This window comes from Oryctolagus cuniculus, chromosome X (genome assembly GCF_964237555.1).
Source record: "Oryctolagus cuniculus chromosome X, mOryCun1.1, whole genome shotgun sequence".
Lineage (NCBI taxonomy): Eukaryota > Metazoa > Chordata > Mammalia > Lagomorpha > Leporidae > Oryctolagus > Oryctolagus cuniculus.
The window spans coordinates 131594235-131611552 of record NC_091453.1 but is presented as its reverse complement, the minus strand read 5'-3'; the positions used below and the strand labels follow the sequence as shown (position 1 = coordinate 131611552).

The 17318-nt window shown below is 49.1% G+C and overlaps 2 protein-coding genes and 1 long non-coding RNA gene across 6 annotated transcripts in view; 2 read left to right on the top strand and 1 right to left on the bottom strand.

Moving 5' to 3' along the window:
• The first annotated feature begins 283 nt into the window (after nt 1–283).
• On the top strand, nt 284–1418 carry LOC138847676 (uncharacterized). The gene is made up of 2 exons (XR_011385615.1): nt 284–421; nt 695–1418. It is a non-coding gene; the product is annotated as an uncharacterized lncRNA (long non-coding RNA).
• Nucleotides 1419–2993: 1575 nt separating this feature from the next.
• LOC127485260 (synaptonemal complex protein 3-like) lies at nt 2994–13387 on the bottom strand. 4 transcript variants are annotated; one of them, XM_070066822.1, is made up of 9 exons: nt 12708–12899; nt 12397–12528; nt 11788–11863; nt 11584–11618; nt 9917–10034; nt 8585–8684; nt 7037–7135; nt 4862–4966; nt 2994–4750 (listed from the first exon to the last, which is right to left on the bottom strand). In XM_070066822.1, the coding sequence occupies exons 1-9, from the start codon at nt 12865–12867 to the stop codon at nt 4691–4693; spliced, it is 885 nt and encodes a 294-aa protein (XP_069922923.1). In that variant the 5' UTR covers nt 12868–12899; the 3' UTR covers nt 2994–4690. The 4 variants fall into 4 exon arrangements, with proteins under 4 accessions (XP_069922923.1, XP_069922924.1, XP_069922927.1 ...); XM_070066823.1 differs by lacking the exon at nt 12708–12899 and adding an exon at nt 13120–13367 and having other exon boundaries at nt 2995–4750; XM_070066826.1 differs by lacking the exon at nt 12708–12899 and adding an exon at nt 13195–13363 and having other exon boundaries at nt 2996–4750.
• The window catches only part of LOC100353147 (uncharacterized), a 43770-nt gene continuing 39820 nt past the window's right edge, over nt 13369–17318 (top strand). Inside the window, exon 1 of the mRNA XM_051828521.2 lies at nt 13369–13561. The gene's annotated coding sequence lies outside the window, so the exon portion shown is untranslated. The remainder of the gene's footprint in view (nt 13562–17318) is intronic.

The following is a 17318-nucleotide window of genomic DNA, read 5'->3' as shown; positions in this document are numbered from 1 at the left end:
GACTCCTGGCCACCAAAGCTCGGACCCCTCGTGCCCCAGGGCCCCACCTGTCGGGGCGGAGGGCAGTGGGGAGAGAAGAGCAGGTGACATCAAGCGACATCAAGGTCGGTGTCGGTCCCCGAGCGGCCGCGGCCGCGAGGACGGCCCGGCAGCATGAGCTGCTTGCGCCAATGGCCCGGCCGCCTCCTCCGGGGCGACACGGAGGGTCCGCGCTCTGCCGCCAGCGCGGCCCCGCCCCGCGTCCGCGCTGCAGAGAGCCCAGGCCAGAGGGCGCCCGCGCACTGGCCCACGTGCTGCGCCGACAGACAGGGAGCCAGAGGCAGCGCAAGCCAGCAAGGGAGCCAGGGCCTTCTGCCACCACCGCGCAGCCCCCGGCCCCCAGCTGGGACCCGGACCCGGAAGGACCTCGCCCCAGGAGAAGGTGCCCGAGGCCCAGAGGGTGGGGGAGGCGTGGTCCGTCCGGGGAGACCCCGTGGCCCTGGGACCGCCCTGGGGCAGGGCTCCGGGCGGGGGTGCGGGGCCGGGGTTGCGGCCCGCGAGGGCGAGAGGGGGGCGAGGCGGGGACCGCGGCGGGGGTCGGGGTCGGGGTCGGGGTCGGGGTCGGGGTCGGGCCTGGCTGGAGAGGCGCCTACAGGCGGGAGGGTCGCGGCGGGGTGGGTCTTAAACCGCGCTGTCGCCCCTTTCGCCTTCACAGGCGGCGGAGACCCTGGCCGTTCTCCCCCAGCCCTCGGCTCCTGCCCCAGTTCCCCCCCACCCCCAGCCGCGGTGCCACCCTGGTCTGCGCTTGGCGCCCTTCGCTGCTCCCGGTATCAGCCTGGGCCGGCTGCAATGCAGGCGATGGTGATGGCGATGCTGCAGGACTGGTGCAGGTGGCTGGGCGTCCGCGCTCGCCAGAGGCCTGCTCATCCAGGGCTTCCCGGAGGACTGTGAGGAGGCCGAGCTCCTTCAAGCTGATTGGAGAAAGCATAGCGGTGCCAATATCAGCTTTATCCTGTAGAATGAGTGTTGCCCTGAATCAGCTATGTGACCCTGCCTGCCCATTAAATGGTGTGCTCTGATGTCGTAAATAGGAGTGTCAATTGTTAGATCAACAACAGGATCACTGTGCACTTGCTCCCCATGTATGACCTTTGTGCTTAATGTGTTGCACTATGAGAATTAACGGTAAAAGTAGTATTCAAACGGTACTCTATACTTTGTGTGCCTGTGTGGGTGCAAACTGCTGAAATCTTAGTATAGAGTTGATCTGTATATAATCAAAAATGATCTTAATGAAGAATGAGATGGGAGAGGGAGTAGGAGTAGGGATGGTTTGGGGGTGGGATGGCAGATATGGGGGGGAAGAACCGCTGTAATCCAAAAGCTGTACTTATGAAATTTATATTTGTTAAATAAAAGTTTTCTATAAAAAAAAGAAATGTAGCAGTACCATTTATACCACTACATGCTTATTTCCATTTGTCATTCTTTATATTTTTCCTTTTGAAAATCTGAAACATTATGTATCATTTACTTAATATTTATTATTTATTTTTCAGTACAACAAGAAGGCAAATATTTAAACATGCATAAACACAAACACTACATGCAAATAAATATTAGACATTTTGTAAACACTTCAAAAAAGGAGTACTGACAGGCGCCAGCACTGTGGTGTAGTAGGATATTCCTCAGCCGGCAGTACCACATCACATATGGGTACAAGTTCTTGTCCTGGCTGCTCCACTTCTAATCCAGCTCTCCGCTGTGGGCTGGGAAAGCAATGGAGGATGGCACAGGTAGTTGGGCTCCAATCTCTCTGCTAGATGAGAGGGCTTCTCTGTCCCATTCTAGGGACCCCCAGAGCAGTCACCGGCTCTTCATTTGGATTTTCTTTTGCCGCCCCCCGCCCACCGTCTGTCTCTCTTTCCATCATTCGCTATAAGGCTGACTTTCAAATAAATAACTCTTCAAAAAGCAAATAAAATGGAAAGTCCACAGAAAGGCACCCCTCTCCTAACAAACGTGGTATTTTTGAATGATTTTTAAGACAATTTCATCAGCACAAAGAATTCATGGCCACCCCATGAACTGGTCTGCCTGTGATTCTATCCTCCTACCTTTTCCCTTCCCTTTCCTGATTGGTTACTTACTTTCACTCCTCACTATGGGCCAGACCCCAAGTCAGGACCCCAGGCCTAAGCTCTTGCAGGCTTTGTTGGAAACTCGTGGCCAAACATTAAAACGGGAGTTAACTGGAAGATTTTGGGAAACTGCTGCGGGCGTGTGCCCGTGGCTTGAGGCAGTAGCCATGATCCGTGCATCTGGGAGAAGGTTTTACAAGCTGCCCAACGGCAGGCGGTGAATGCCAACACAACTGCCCCATACACTGAGCAACTGCTGGAGACCATAGCCGTTGGCCTTAACCCCAATGTGACTGTGAACTCTGGGTGGCAATGATGTTTCCATTTTAAGTACAGGGACTGGGACAAATGTTCCATTCTAGGGTGGAAAGTCGATAGTGCAGAATTCTGTGCTTGCTAGTGGGGACAAGGGTTATACGGTGAATCTATGCACCTTCTGATCTTTCTGGTGTGAACCTAAAATTGTACTACAAAAGTAAGTCATAGGGGGCTGGTGCGGTGGTGCAGTGAGTTCAGCTGCTTGCGTACAGTGCCAACGTCCCATATGGATGCCGGTCTGAGTCCCACTTCTGATCCAGCTCCCTGCTCACCTGCCTGGGAAAACAGCAGATGGCCCACGTGCTCAGGCCCCTGCAGCACCAGGTCGCATGGGAGACTCAGATGGGACACCTGGCTCCAGCCTGGCCCTGCCCCAGCCATTGCAGCCATTTGCGGAGTGAACCAGTGGATGGAAGAACTGTCTGTCCCTCCCCCTCTCTCTGTAACACTTTCAGATAAATAAGCTTAAAAGAAAAAAGTCATATACACACAGACGTACCCTCACCTAACAGTTTCTTTAATGGCAAAAAAAAAAAAAAAATCCTTCCCTTCAGAAAACGAGGGAGCTACTCAATTGGGCAGCTGACTCATTCCAGGAAGGACAGCTGACTCATTCCAGGAAGGAAGGGGACGAGCAAAACATTAACCATCACGTCACTAAGTCCATGCTATCCTAACTCCCGTCTTTTCATTCTCTGTTATAAAGTCACTTAGATAGCTAAGAGTGAAAACCAGAACTCTCAGCAACGACACTTAGAGAACTTACTCTACCCTTGCAGTACGGTCAGAATTCTTTCAAGTGAGGATCTTAATAATCAGATGTAGTTCTTAGACTTTTGTACTGAAATGTGCATCCACCTGGGGAATGAACCAGCGGATTGAAGCTCTCTCTCTCCCTCTCTCTCCCTTCTCTCTCTGTCTGTCTGTCTGTCTGTCTTTCCATCATTCGCTATAAGGCTGACTTTCAAATAAATACATCTTCAAAAAGTAAATAAAATGGAAAGTCCACAGAAAGTCACCCCTCTCCTAACAAACGCGGTATTTTTGAATGATTTTTAAGACAATTTCATCAGCACAAAGAATTCATTTCACTGACTTTTCCCAAATACACTTTAAATAATTGCATATTTATTGCATGAAATGTATCCACAGAACAATTTGAGGTGTCATTAAATGTAAAATGTATACATTACAAGAGGAAACCTATCAGAATTAATCATTCTTCAGAGGAATGTGCATCTAAAATTCCACATTCTCACTGATTAAAGCTGAAAAGCAAAGCACTCTAGTTATTTTATGTCTGAAGACAAGTGAGATCATCAGACCATTACATAACAACGTATTCTAATTACAAAGGGAAACCTATCAGAATTAATCATTTCTCAGAGGAATGTGCATTTGAATTCCGCATTCTCACCTAATATCAAAGTGGAAAAGCAAAGCACTCTGGTTACTTTTGTCTGAAGACAAGCATTGAGAAACTTAAATCATTACATAACAACTTATTCTAATTAAATTATCATAAAGTAATAATTATCGTCATCACGAACAAATCAATTTTGTTTGTTAAGTTTGTTAACCAAATACTGGCAATCAACACTAAGGCCAGGTGTTATTTACTGGTGGACCAGAACTTCCTTGAATGACACCTTGATGTCTGTGTGGAAAATGACAAAATCAGAAATCCACAGCTTAGCACAGATATCTCGCCAGGTATCTTAATTATGTGTCCCAGCTTAGCTTTTTTCAAACACCCAGAGGTGAGTTGCTTTTAACTATGCTTGTAAGGCCTTAGAGTAGGGTCTTTTTGGAAACAGCATTTGCTTATGAATTGGCTCCATACCATAGGGAGGAAATACAAGACAGTGCACAGGTTACAGTTTGTCTTCTTTACTCCTTCAAGGAAGGACGATGTACCCTCTAGAGGGAGCTCTGCCTTCTGAGACCGACACAGATCCGCTGAGGCCAAACCGAAAACCCTGTCATCCCTACTGCTACACGTACATTGACCGGAGGAGGGAGGAAACTTCACCATCACTACCAAAGAGCCAGAGTGTTATACACGTAACCCCTCCACTGCTGCTGATCACATTACTGTTTAGGGTTCAGGGGGGCAAGAGAAACATGGTCTTGCATTTCACAAACGAACTAGTGACAAAGAAGATGTGCTTATATCTGCGAGAACTTGAATTAGTGTAGCTAACGTTGGACTTTCAGACAGAACTTGAGTGGAAGTTCCTTCTTCAGATTCATAGAAGCAGCATGGCTTGCAGAGATTGTTGAATACTCGCCAACTCTTGCTGTTGCTCCTTCAAAACAAGGAAATGCCGATAATCATTACACACATTTCTGCAAGTGAAATATCCCTCGGCTCGCATCAATCAATCCTTAGATTTCAGTATTAAACACAGACTGCTTACAGTTGCAGCAATAATTTTGTTCTTCAAGATGTCAATTTCGTTTTTGAGCTTCTTTTGCTCATCAGTAAGCAGGCTTTGCTGGCTCAGCTCCAAGTCGTTGATACCCTAAAACAGAAACTCGGGTTCAGTCAGAAACCACCACACGTGGCTCATGTTCTAAAAGGGCAAACTGAAATTTCAGGAGTAACACTCAAATATTCAAATGAGCTCACTTTTTATTTCAAATAAAGAATTGTGATGAATATAGGCAACAAAAGCACCCGCTTGGAAATTTCTCAGAAGTCAGATTTGAGGGCGATGCTGCCACAGGAGGTACAAGAGTTGTACAATGAGTTGGGGAAAATGGGCAGCTGAAGAGTTAAGGGGAAGATGGAGCAGAGACAGAGAAAGACTGGCAGTCCCATGTCAGGTTATGCCATAATTTTTCACAGCTAATGACCCACCCACTACCACTAGTGCTCCACATAACATGAGTTGCTCAGAGGAAACTATAAACGGTTTGTTAAATGTCAGCTTCGCGTTCAGGAAAATGTATCGTAGAGTATGTTCTGAATCTTTCTTCATTCAACAAACAGTGAAGCAGCACATACTAAGAAAATGTACCATGTCGAGTGCTATGGTGTGATACGATCAATGAATACACCGTCTCCTCCATATCCCCGTGACAGGAGCAAGCATCCACGCCGAAACAGCACGATTATCGAAAGGAGGGGAAGGGCAACATGCTGCGGCCACACAGCTGAAGACCGCCAGTGATTCAGTTGGCCAAAGAGCAAGGTTTCAATAGGCAAGGAAAAAGGAGGTACACGTCCTCTCCGGAAAGAACCTAGGCAAAGCCTGGAAGCAATGCTGACTTCCTTCAGGGAAAGCCATCAACCTACAGGGGTGAGAGTCAAGAAGGAATGCAGCAAAGGAAGCTCTCAGAGGGTGGGTCAGCTTGTTCAGGGGTGGGGGCGTCCTTGAACCACCACTCGTTTACAAGGGGGAAGCTACAGGGAGGGCTGAATGAGAGAGTGGGCCTGTGTCTTTGGAAGGTGGTACTGTAAGACCTCTGAAGGGAGGATGGCAGATTCAGAACTCAGGTGAGGATACAAGCAAGGGAGATTAAAGAAAGCAATGAAAGTGCCACCACCGAGGTGGGTAAAAACTGCAGGGGACACCGGCCGGGAAGGATGCGGGATTTGGAAGACGCCAAAACCTAGTGCCAAACTTTCTACCCTAACTTTGGTAATACCCAGCGCTGACATTTAGAAGGTATCTTTCTATGCGAGTCTTCACCCCGATTCCCAGATGGACAGCTGGGGAACATGGGAGTTCCATGTCTCTCCACTTGCTAGCTCCTCTTAAATGACCACTTTGTAGACAGAGAATTCTAAGGCCGGTCAAAGATTTATAGTTCAAAGCTCCCTTGAGCAGTTTGCAAAAAAACCATCTCAACCTGTCTAGATGAGCGACGTTTTAATAAGCAGCATCACAAGACTCTTAAAAAGGACATCCTGGAAACAAGACTGCATTGGTTCCTGAACCATGCATACCTGCGGGAAACAAAGGTCAGTGTCTGGGCCATCTCTTACCATTATTATGAAGAAAGAACTAAAAGTGACTGTGCCATAAGTATGACAAGATGAACCTCACAGGACATGGTACAAAATAATGGGTACTCAATGCTTACACTTGCTACTTGCTCGATAACAACCAAAACAAAGTCTGTAGAATATCCAGAAAAAAGACATCTGGAAAGGACTGACTTCCATCCTACTTTCCACTGCGTTTACTGCTGATCATCTAAAAATCAGTTGTTCTGCATGAAAGCATGAGAATTGAACATGTTAACAAGCAATCAATACTCTATGAGCACAAGATGCATCTTCCTTGGCAAATTTACAATTTAACTATTCCTGATTTAAATACAGCCCTCCAATCCTACCTGCTTCCCTACTCTCCCCCCCTCCCCGCCGAAATAAAGACCAGTATGGAATTCTAAAATGGAAAGTACATTCACTGGCTGCCTTAAAGATGGAAGAATCAATTGAAAGATGCAAAAAGAATAAGAGTCACAAATATATATAATGAAAAGCTATTTTTCCGTAAGTGTGGAAAGAACCACACTGTCTTCTACCACTACATGCACATGGTATTTCTCAAGAATGCATTGTATTACCAAACACAACTGACCTTTAAGAATTCCTCATACAGGTTCTTAACTGTAGTCAGCGTCTCCATTTGAACATTTTTAGCTTGCAGGAAAAGCCTTCGGTGGTCGTGAAGCATCCTCTACAATATTTTTAAGAAGGGATAAAAGTCAGATAAATCTTGACATGTAGAAAACATATACCAACCGACGCTAAGTTTTAAAGACCTGTCTTTAAATCAATACTTGCTAACGAGTTCTGCTTTAACAGCTTTTGTGAACAAATTTAATTGCGTGTGTTCAACATTTCTACACCAAGAACACACACTAATTCTTTCTTTCAGTCATTGAGTGGGAAGCAATTTCCTTTTAACATACGCCTTAGTTCTTGATTTCAAAGTCCACAGAGACTCTTCTCAATAATCAGTCTGCCATGCACTGGTAAAATCCGTACAGTAATCCTACCTACCTAACAGATATCACGTGAGAAACAGTGTTTCTTACCAATATGGAAAGCGTGTATACACTCCTGTTCATTCTGACATGCACATAATGCTGGCCGTCCTGTTCCCTGACCTGCACTCCAGCAGTGCTTTTGTCCTCTCCCCCACCTGCTGCACACTTGTGCAGTCGGCCCCTAGATTTTGTTATTCCTGGTAAGCTTACTGCGTACACAATATAAATAATAGTGGAATTAGGTTAGAACTCTACACGTCAGGTGCCTTTCTGAGCCATCCAATGACATCATCCCCTAAATCCCTCATTTAATCTCAATGCGTGTCTGAGAGTTAAGTCCTCACCTTAGGCCTCCATTCACCAAAGAAGGAAATCGAGGCAGAGAAACACTTTTCTCGTGGCTTCACAGGTAGCCACTGGTCGGACCAGAGTTGGAGCCACCAGACACCCTGGAACCACTGTACCTTAGTGTTTCTCCATTTTTCCCAACATGTAGCCACGATCGCCCAAACTTTGTGAGTCACTCACGTTGTACCACAGCTGGGAAATCTCTTGGGCCTCACATCATCAAAAGGAACAACTTCTGCTGTCCAGTAGCCCATCCCTGTGGCACCGATTTCCTCAACCCCACCTTAAATTCCACAGTCTGTCACTGTATCTCTGGCCCTGAAGACAGACCTCGTCCCTTTTCTCCCTCTGTCATTGTGCTTGGCTATACCCCAGTCTTGGAAAGCCCACCTCCCTACCTGCTGTGCTACAGTGACCACAGCTGGTATCGCTTGAAATTCACGATCACCATGACACTAACCTAACTTGGACTTGCAATGCTTCTCGGTAACTGTATTCCACTAGTCCATTCAGCAGCCCGCATCCAGGAAGTATTCCTTGCCTTCTCCCCCTACCCCCAAAAGGCAGTGACTGCTCCCCCCACCCACGCTCACGCCTGACTGATGACCTAACAAGCTCACCACAGCCCAAAGGGTCGTGCAGTCTCCCATCATCGCCCCTTCCACCCTCCTTTGTCCATCTGGGCTCATGAGCTCTCATTTCTCTCTGCAATTTCTGCATGAACTGTTGCTACTGGAGACTTTGGCTACAACCGAGTAATCAGTTAAGAGGCCTAGCCTGATACCAACAGTTAGTCTTTCCTGCTGTTTCGCGGTTTTCCGCACACCCGTGTCCCACTCTTCAAAGAAAGTCAGGAACTGCCGAGAATAGCTGTAGCGGATATTTTGCCTGTAAAACATAGTGATGAGCACAGTCGGATTTCACAATGACATGGAAAATTCAACATACGCAAACAAAACCTATTTGACACGCTTTTTTAGTGCAAAGGGAGAAGGGGACAAATAGTAGCTGAAAACTTCTCACGGGAACACAAAAGGAGAAAAGTTTTGTTCTCATTGCCGAGGTGCTTGTTCCTAACTGACTGGTACAGAAGCTGTCTCACACACTTTACCTCTTGAAGCAAGAGGAGGATTGGGTGCACCGTACATTTTCCAGAATATTAATTTTATCTAAAAGTGTTTACATTCCACCTCCTCCTTCTATCATATGACGTGGAGAATCTCATATGGTATGTAGAATTCAATGAGGATATCACACCCACTCACCCTGGACAATTTCCAAACTAACTGCTTCTTCCTACTTGCACACCAGCGATATTTAAGCAACAAAAACAAAATTAACAAAATGTAGTCAAAATACACAAAACATTTACAATATGATTAGCTGTTTTTACATAACTGAATTATCACTGAGTCTCAAGTGACTAATGCTTTAACACATTTACATTTCAGTCAGCTATCGCATTTCCAGAAGTGTATATAACCTGACTGTATGGGAAGAAAATGTCGTCCTTACCTGAAAGGACAAAAACAAATCATATTCGTTGGCTTCTAAGTCGTGTGTGCGTGCACGTGTGTGTTTCTGATGCGTGTGCATGTGTGTGATGTACACAGAAGTTAGGAAACTTATCTACCTAAAGTAAAACTGAGGGGAAATAGCCTTTTCCCGGGAGTCACCAATGAATAGAAGATTGTGTAAAGTTCCCTGCACCAATAAACGCTTCAGAAACGATAGAGGGGCCGGCGCTGTGGCGTGGTGGATAAAGCCGCCACTTGCAGTACTGGCGGCCCATATGGGTGCCGGTTCGAGTCCCGGCTGCTCTGCTTCCAATCCAGCTCTCTGCTATGGCCTGGGCTGGGAAAGCAGTGGAAGACAGCCCGAGTCATTGGGCCCCTGCACCCGCGTGGGAGACCCCAAAGAAGCTCCTGGCTCGTGGTTTTGGATGGGCACAGCTCCAGCCGTCGTGGCCATCTGGCGAGTGAACCAGCGGATGGAAGGCCCCTCTCTTCTTTGCCTCCCCTTCTCTCCCTGCGTAACTCTGACTTTCAAACAAATAAATGAATCTTAAAAGAGAGAGAAATGACAGAAATGTTACGATTCAAAGGAGTCTAGCGCATTACCATTGCTCTTTTTGCACTTTCAAGATCTGCTCAAATTTCTCCTTGGTAGCGTTGGGAGAATTATCTGCATTCACTGTGCGCCTTCTTCTCTTTGCCGGAAGGGCCAACTGAACGTCAGCTACATGGAAGATAAATACTCACTGAAACTTAATGTGGAAAAGTACTCTGTACCCATATATCCAAATCAACATGGGAGACGTTGGCTCAGCAGTATTGGAAAGACATCTACAAATCCTAATACGGACACCGTTCCGAAAAGCAAGATTTACTCATCTTCTGTGAACACGTACGGGGCAATGCTAGTATTCCAACTCTAGTTGTTTACGGATGGATCAACTTTTAATTTAGGGACGAGAAAGAAGGACTAATCACGAAAATAGTTCCCGCTTGTGAAAATACGTACAAAGAGTCTCAAAACACGACTTCAAGTTCATGAGAACTTGGTTAAAAAGATCAAATTGTTTACACTTATGAGGTACCCTCAAGTTCAAAGGACACCATTATGCAGAATATAGTTAGCGCTAAATGGATAACACACACCAAGCATTTTATGCTTAGCAGCTCCATCAAAATGATAGAAAAATAGTTCAACACACAGTAAGATTGCTTTGAAACCACCAGGTAAATGATTCTTTTAGCTGAAGTTGACCGAGAGAGGCAATGCCTGTGGGCATGCAAGTTCCACGTTCAGCAAATAAATAGGTTCAAGGGTAGAGACTGTCCCCGAGCTTTGAAGAACACATTGGTATCCACTATTACTGTGTTTCTAAAAATTCTCAAACTACACGTAATGCTTCAGTAAGCATCGGATTTTCCCTCGGGAATCTACTGAGTTATTTTCCGTTACTCACAAGGGATCTGCAGGGCCATAAAAATATTCTAAACTTACTCTACCCATCCATACCAATCCATCTCTTGAGCGACTCCTAGAAGAACAGCTTTGTCCACACCAAAAGAACAGAGCGCTCAAAGCATACTTGCACAGGTGAGTTATCTCTACACAGGTGTCCAAAATTGGTTGGGATTCTTTGCTAAGGGTCCTCTCGCTAAAGGCTCTTGGCGAAGAGCCAGCAATTTACACGTTTTTACCAGTGTGGTCCTCTCAGACAGCTAGCGTAACAGACATTTCACACGGCACTACAAAATTTATGACTGTTTGGATCCAACTGCACTTCCTCAATAGCTAGAAAAATTATCTGAAATCTCTAATACTCAGTTTGTTGACAGTAAAACTGTGTTCCAGAGGACGCAATTTGTAGGCTACTCCAAAGAAAACATCAGATATCTGTAAAAAACATTAACTATATTAGTAGCATGAAGAACTGGCATGAGAAATTAACATAGCGCATACTGTATATGTGCTAAAAGGGGATCACTCCCCCCACCCCCCACTGTCTTTGAATGCATGACATTTCTACCTGGACAAAGCAACAGGGTCACTCTTACTCTTATCATCAGAAGACCGTCAGCAGCGTTCTTGCTTTCCGCATCAACAATCTAAAAAGCTAAGTAAGGAAACCTGTGAAGCTGAATCACTCACGACACTGACACAGAATCCTACATACGAGGAGACCAGTCCTGTAGTCCAGCGTGCAATGCTGTCTACTATAATGCTTTTTATGGTTTAGGTTGGTTGTTTGCAAGGGCAAATAGCTGAGAAAGCATACCTGTACGTCCTCGTGACACCTTCTGGGCGTCATCCCTGTGGAAAAGCCACATCAGAGATTTAAAACAAAGCTAGATAAAATGGCAGGTGATTTGGAAGACCTCTCATGCCACGTGTTTCCTACGGAATAGTTATTAGTGGGGCCAAAGGTCACTGTTCTCAATGTAGCTTAGGTGGCGGGCAAAACACACTTTAAACACATTACCCCACTTCCACTTCCAGCGCAGCTGCTCCAGCAGAAGCAGAGCTGTTCCCGTGGGGATCAATTCCTGGATTGCCGGCTGCGTTGAAATGAGGAGAAACACACTTGGTTAAAGGTGTAGCCAACGCGGAACATTTCTCAGGGAGAACCGTCACTCTCAGGGTGGGGTGTGATTCTCAGCCTCTTGGCCAGCAACCCCTCTGAAGGCAGACCTGCCAGGGGCATTCCTCAGGTGCAGGACGCTGGAATCGGGCCAGGGCCCAAGACCAGGTTACGTTGGCCTTTGTCCCAGGCCATCGGGGTCTGGCGCTCAGAAAGCTCTGCGCTGCACGTCAGACACGTGGGAAGTAAGGACGCGCAGGGCCAGGACAGCGGCCGTGGGAAGCCACTGGCACCCTGCCATGTGGTGGAAGCCTCAAGAGGGAACTGCCAAGTCTGCAAAGCCATTTTTCAGACTCCGGGCTTGGCGCGTCTGCCACGCGGTGGAGGCCAAAGGCAAGACCCGGGGACCGGGGCCGCCCAGTGTGCCACGTGCCAGAGATGAGCCCCGCCCTCCCCTGGGAAGGGCACATCCATAAGAGAAGCTGGGCCCCGGCCCCGCCCACCCTTTACCTTGGTGCCGCAAGTTCCAGGCTTCCAGATGGGAGGGTTTGCTTCGGGTCGCTGAAGCTTCCCGGAAGCGCTTCCTGCTCTCGGGCGCCATGGCGGGCTGCATGCTTCCACGTGCGAGTGAAGGCTCCCGGGCTAAAGGCATGGGGGCAGGGGACAGGAGTTGGGGGCCGTGCCACGGATGCCGCGTCATGGAGGCCAACGGCACCACCGCCTGGCGAACCTCCAGCCTCCTGCTGCGGGCAGGGAGGGAGGCACAGGCAGGGTTGGGCAGGACTGGGCAGGGGACCGCCACTCCCACGCTTCACACCTACCCGCAGTCCCCTGTGCCGCCCTCTTCCCATGGAAAGATCCCGGCTCCAGCACTGGGGCCTGCTGACGCGCCATAGGCAGCCCCCACCCCCAGGAGGCCTTCTGGTGACCCGAATGGCAGGCCCTGACCGTTGGCAGAGCAGTAGGGACACGCACAGACATCCCTGCCTCACCCCGGGTCCACAGACCCACAGCTCCCCCCCCCCGCCCAACGCCTCCGACACCACCCTCCAAGGACCTCAGGAGTGGTCCAACCCGTGCCTGGAAGCCGCCTGGCGCAAGCCTGGGCCCCAGCCCCAGCCCCAACCCCAACCCCAACCCCAACCCCGAACTCGGCCTTTCAAGTCACTGCTCGCCCTCCCTCAGGGTCTCCCTCAGGCCCCGACAAAACACAACGCCAATGGGAGGATGTACCCCCAGACATCTGCCGGTCCGGCCCCACCCGGGAAGCCAATCCAGGTCCCCAAATGGCCGCAGAGCACCGCCCACCCCAGTCACTTGCTGCTGCCGCCTCCCCAGGGGTCTCACAGGCACTGAAGACAGCAAGATCAACGGCGACCCCCTCCGCAATGAGTTCCTCTCACACAGGGTTGGCTCTGGGCGGGCTGCGTGCTGATTGGTCAGCACAACGCCTGCGCAAGGCCGTCCCTGCGGAGCCACGCCCCTTCTGCCTCGCGGAAACCCCCTCTGCACGAGGGGGTGACGCTTGGCGTTCTGACGCTGCCGTCGTTTTCCGGCACTTCCTGTTCCTGGACGATGGCGCGGCAATGCCGGCCTCGTGGCCTGCCGCGGACACCGTGCCTAACCCAGCGCCACGGACAGCGGCCCATTCCTGTTCCTACTCCATCCTTTTGAGGTGGGCAACGATTATATTCATCTCTGAACGGGGTTCCTGGGGGTCATGTCTCCTGCCAAGCTAAAAATACTTAGGGGAGACTAGAGACGTGCGCAAATACTAACCAGAGAGTGGTAACGTGCGCAGATACGAATGGCGTATTTATTTAGCGGTCGAGGAATAAATACCCATCGTCTTGTGATTGTGCATCACCCCTCACAGAAAAACCCGTCATGAGCGGGCCAAAGTATTGCCCTAGAACGGGAGAAAGTGTACTTTGTTGGGTGGCCTGTGGTGAAAGGCGAAGAAAACAAGAGCGGCCACCTGAGCGTGTTCAGCTGTAGAAAGCGAGCCTCCCCTCCTACCGCCAGCCCTTCCCATACCCCCCACCGCCTCTCATCTGTCCTCAGTCCCTCCGCCGGCACTTCCCAACCTCGCATCTTTCCTCCGGCCCTCCATTCTGCCCCCCCCCACCCCCATTCTTCCCATCAGCACTTTCCACCCTCCGCCTGCCCCGTCTTTCCTCCTGCCAGTCCTTCTGGCCGTCCCTCCATCTTTCCTCCCACCAGCCTTTCCACCCGCCCTCCCCGCAGGACTGCCTGCACCCCAGGACTCCCCTCACCCGCCACCCTTCTCCCTTCCTACCCTGCCTCCCCCGCACCTCCCCTTGCCTGCTCCTGCACCTAGGACTTCCTCCCGTTGGCCCACTCCCTGCTTGCTCCACCTTGCTCCCCCACCTCCTAACCATGGTCTGCGGCAACTAAGGGGGGAAACAAGAGCCACACCTCTGAGCATAGTTGCTCAGCCACGGGCTTTCCTCCATCCAGCCCCAGCCACCCCTCCCGCACCCGCCTGCCCCCTTCCCCTTTTCAACCACGGCTTACCCGCTCTCCCACGACTACCCCCGCACCCACCTCCCACTGCCTCCCCATGCCTCCCTCACCAGCCCCCCTCCTTGTTCCGCCCCCCTTTGGCCTCTCTCCTCCTCCTTCTGCCTCCTGCCCCCCCCACCGCCCCCCATGCTGCCTCCTCCCCCTCTGCCACTTGTTTCTGAGGTGCAGTGTGGTACCCCCCATCAGGTACACAGATGAGGTGGAGTCTTAGCGTGCACCCCGGTGGAGGATGCCACAGGTGCGCCCTGGGAGGGTGAGCGTATCAAGCTGCCAGTTCAAGAGACAGACACTGCTTTGCAAGGGTACAAGAGTTACAGCTCGCCTAAACGTCGAATAACTGCCTAGTTACATCATGCCATCTCCTCCCTCCCCTTGGAGAATTCTGTCCCTTGATCTTGAGGGGATGCTGAAGAATGATGATCCATCTTCTAGAGTTACTTTGTACTGGTCGGGGTCATGGACCTTTCGTATCCTGGGAGTGGAAATCTTGCCTGTCTAATCTAGTGCGTCTATGTGAAGAGGCAGAAGATCTCTGTCTGCTTGTGCCAGTGGTGTGGCCCCTGCATGGTCATCATTACTTTGGTCACTCAGCACGAGCATAATTGGAAAGACAGACCATAGGTGGGATCCTCTTAAGAAAGGGAGCATTTATTGTTTCCCAAATAGTGGGGACTAATAGGCTTTCCTTACCCAAAGTATGGAACCAAGCCTGGTGGTAAAGTTTTTCAATTGTCTCTCTCAGTAAACAGACTGCCCTTAGAGTAAATGTGACACAGTCCATTAATCACCGCACACGTTCCACTTTGTTGTACCAGTATGTATTCTAGGGCTAGTCAGTTGTCCACGATACCTTAGGTATAGCATTCTGAGACTTGAGTATTTGGTGTAAAATCTGGCCTGAAGTCTGGGCTAGGTCGCCACAGGCAATAGACAGTTTTTGAAAGCAGCTTCATGAGACACAGCTGGATCTCCTCTTGTGAGACGAGCACACCAGGGAGTTTTCCTGCCTGTAACAAAGAAATGAGAAGATGGAGGAAAGACGTGTCTCCCACAGTGTGCACTGGCCTTGAGGTGACCAAACGAAATGATTTTACGTATGCTTTAACTTTTTGAAGAGTAGTTGAGGTCTTCAGTTGGCCCACAAGGGTAGGAAGGCTTATCTTATGTACACTTACGAAGATTCAACAAGTAAAAGGTTAAATCCTGACAGATGTACCCAGCTTGGAATACCCTGTATCTTAACTGCAGTGGGAGCGCTGAGTAGCGCCTTGGAAGGTCCCTTCCGTGTAGGCTGTAATTTGGTCAGAAGTGGTTCATCCCTTCCAAGTTTTTAACAGAATGAGCACTCCTGGGGAGCTTGGCAGCTTGTGACTTTTGGGGACTTGTCCCGGGGTAGTTTCTGTTCCCATACTCTTTCAGAGCCTCTAGTGCCTGTCCTACTTTGGCAACATGCTTTTTCTGAGTACTGGGATCAAAGAGAACCTCAGAATTGAAAAGGGTCTTCAATGTAGCGTTTCAAACGTGCTCAGTTTAAGGGCAGCCTTAGGTGCTGTTCTCATCCTGAGCAGGTCAATGGACAATAGATCAGACCGTGATTCTGAGGTTTCTGTTGGCGTAAATGTGACACAGCCCATTAATCACTGCACGTGCTCCACTTTGTTGTACCAGTATGTATTCTTGTGCTAGTCAGTGGTTCATGACTACCTTAGGAAGGGCATTCTGAGACTTGAGGATTTGGTGTAAAATCTGGCCTGAAGTCTGGGTTAGGTTGCCACAGGCAATAGGCAGTTAAGATACGGGGTATTCCAAGCTGTGTGCATCTATCAGGATTTTTCATTATTTGAGTAGGGAGATCAGAGCTTTGCCAGAGTTCATAAAGACCTTAATTAGCTAGAAGTGCTGTGGCAGTGACTGCCCTTAGGCATGCAGGCCATACTGACGACACCCGATCTGGTTACTTAGAAAAGTAGGTCACTGGCCACAAAAGTGGACTCAGCCTCCGAGTGAGTGCACCCAACGCTATTCCCCGTTTCTCTGCGCAAAGAGAGAGACCCACTTGTCCGAGATATTTATTCCTAGTGCCTACAAGTTCTTGAATCCCTTCCGGAAAACCCACTGGTTGCTCCTCTGCCCAGTGAAGAGTGTCTGTGTCAGGACCATTTAAATAGTCTCCTAGATAGATTTGGCTGTCAACCAAATCCTAGAATCCATATCCTACAAAATCCACCCCCCACCCCCATTCCCTGGAACGTCCTTAGCTGTTTATCTTTGGTGGCTCCATGCACAGTACCTTCCTGAACCTTCAGTGAAAGAGCACGTCTTCCTGGGCTCATAATATGTCCTAAGCAGTTTAATTCTTGTTTGGAAATCTGAGCTTTGGTTGGGGAAACGTGTCATTGTCTCCCTAAGGAGTTTAAGATCTAGGTTTTACTTTTATCTGAGTCCTCGTGGGTGGACCTGCAAGTGCGAATGTCATCTGCGTTTTGGAGAATGGCTTCGGTCGTCAGTTGGAGTTCCCTGTGTTCCTTTGCAAGAGCATTACCAAACAAGTGAGGACTATCTCTAAAGCCTTGAGAAAGGACTATCCCAAGTATACTACTCAGTTACATTGGGAGATGAATCAGTCCACTCAAATGTAAGTGGAAACCGGGATTCTGGGAATAACGGTATGTCAGAGAAAGCATCCTTTAGGTCCAGCACTTTGGCATAGTGAGTAAAGCTGCTGCCGGCAGTGCCTGCATCCCACATGGGCGTGATATTCAAGTCCCAGTTTCTCTACTTCTGATCATCTCTCTGATATGACCTGGGAAGACAGTAGAAGATGGCCCAAGTCCTTGGGCCCATGCACCCATGAGGGAGACCCGGAAGAAGCGCCAGGTTCCTGG

What these genes read in the sequence shown, in the direction of transcription:
- LOC127485260 (XM_070066822.1), bottom strand. Translation starts at nt 12,867, where the DNA reads ATGTCTGTGCGTGTCCCTACTGCTCTGCCAACGGTCAGGGCCTGCCAT. An exon ending in AACAGCAGGAAAGACTAACT is followed by an intron (nt 7,136 to 8,584) that starts GTTGGTATCAGG and finishes AAAATATTGTAG; the next exon opens with AGGATGCTTCACGACCACCG. An exon ending in ACAAAATTATTGCTGCAACT is followed by an intron (nt 4,751 to 4,861) that starts GTAAGCAGTCTG and finishes CTTGTTTTGAAG; the next exon opens with GAGCAACAGCAAGAGTTGGC.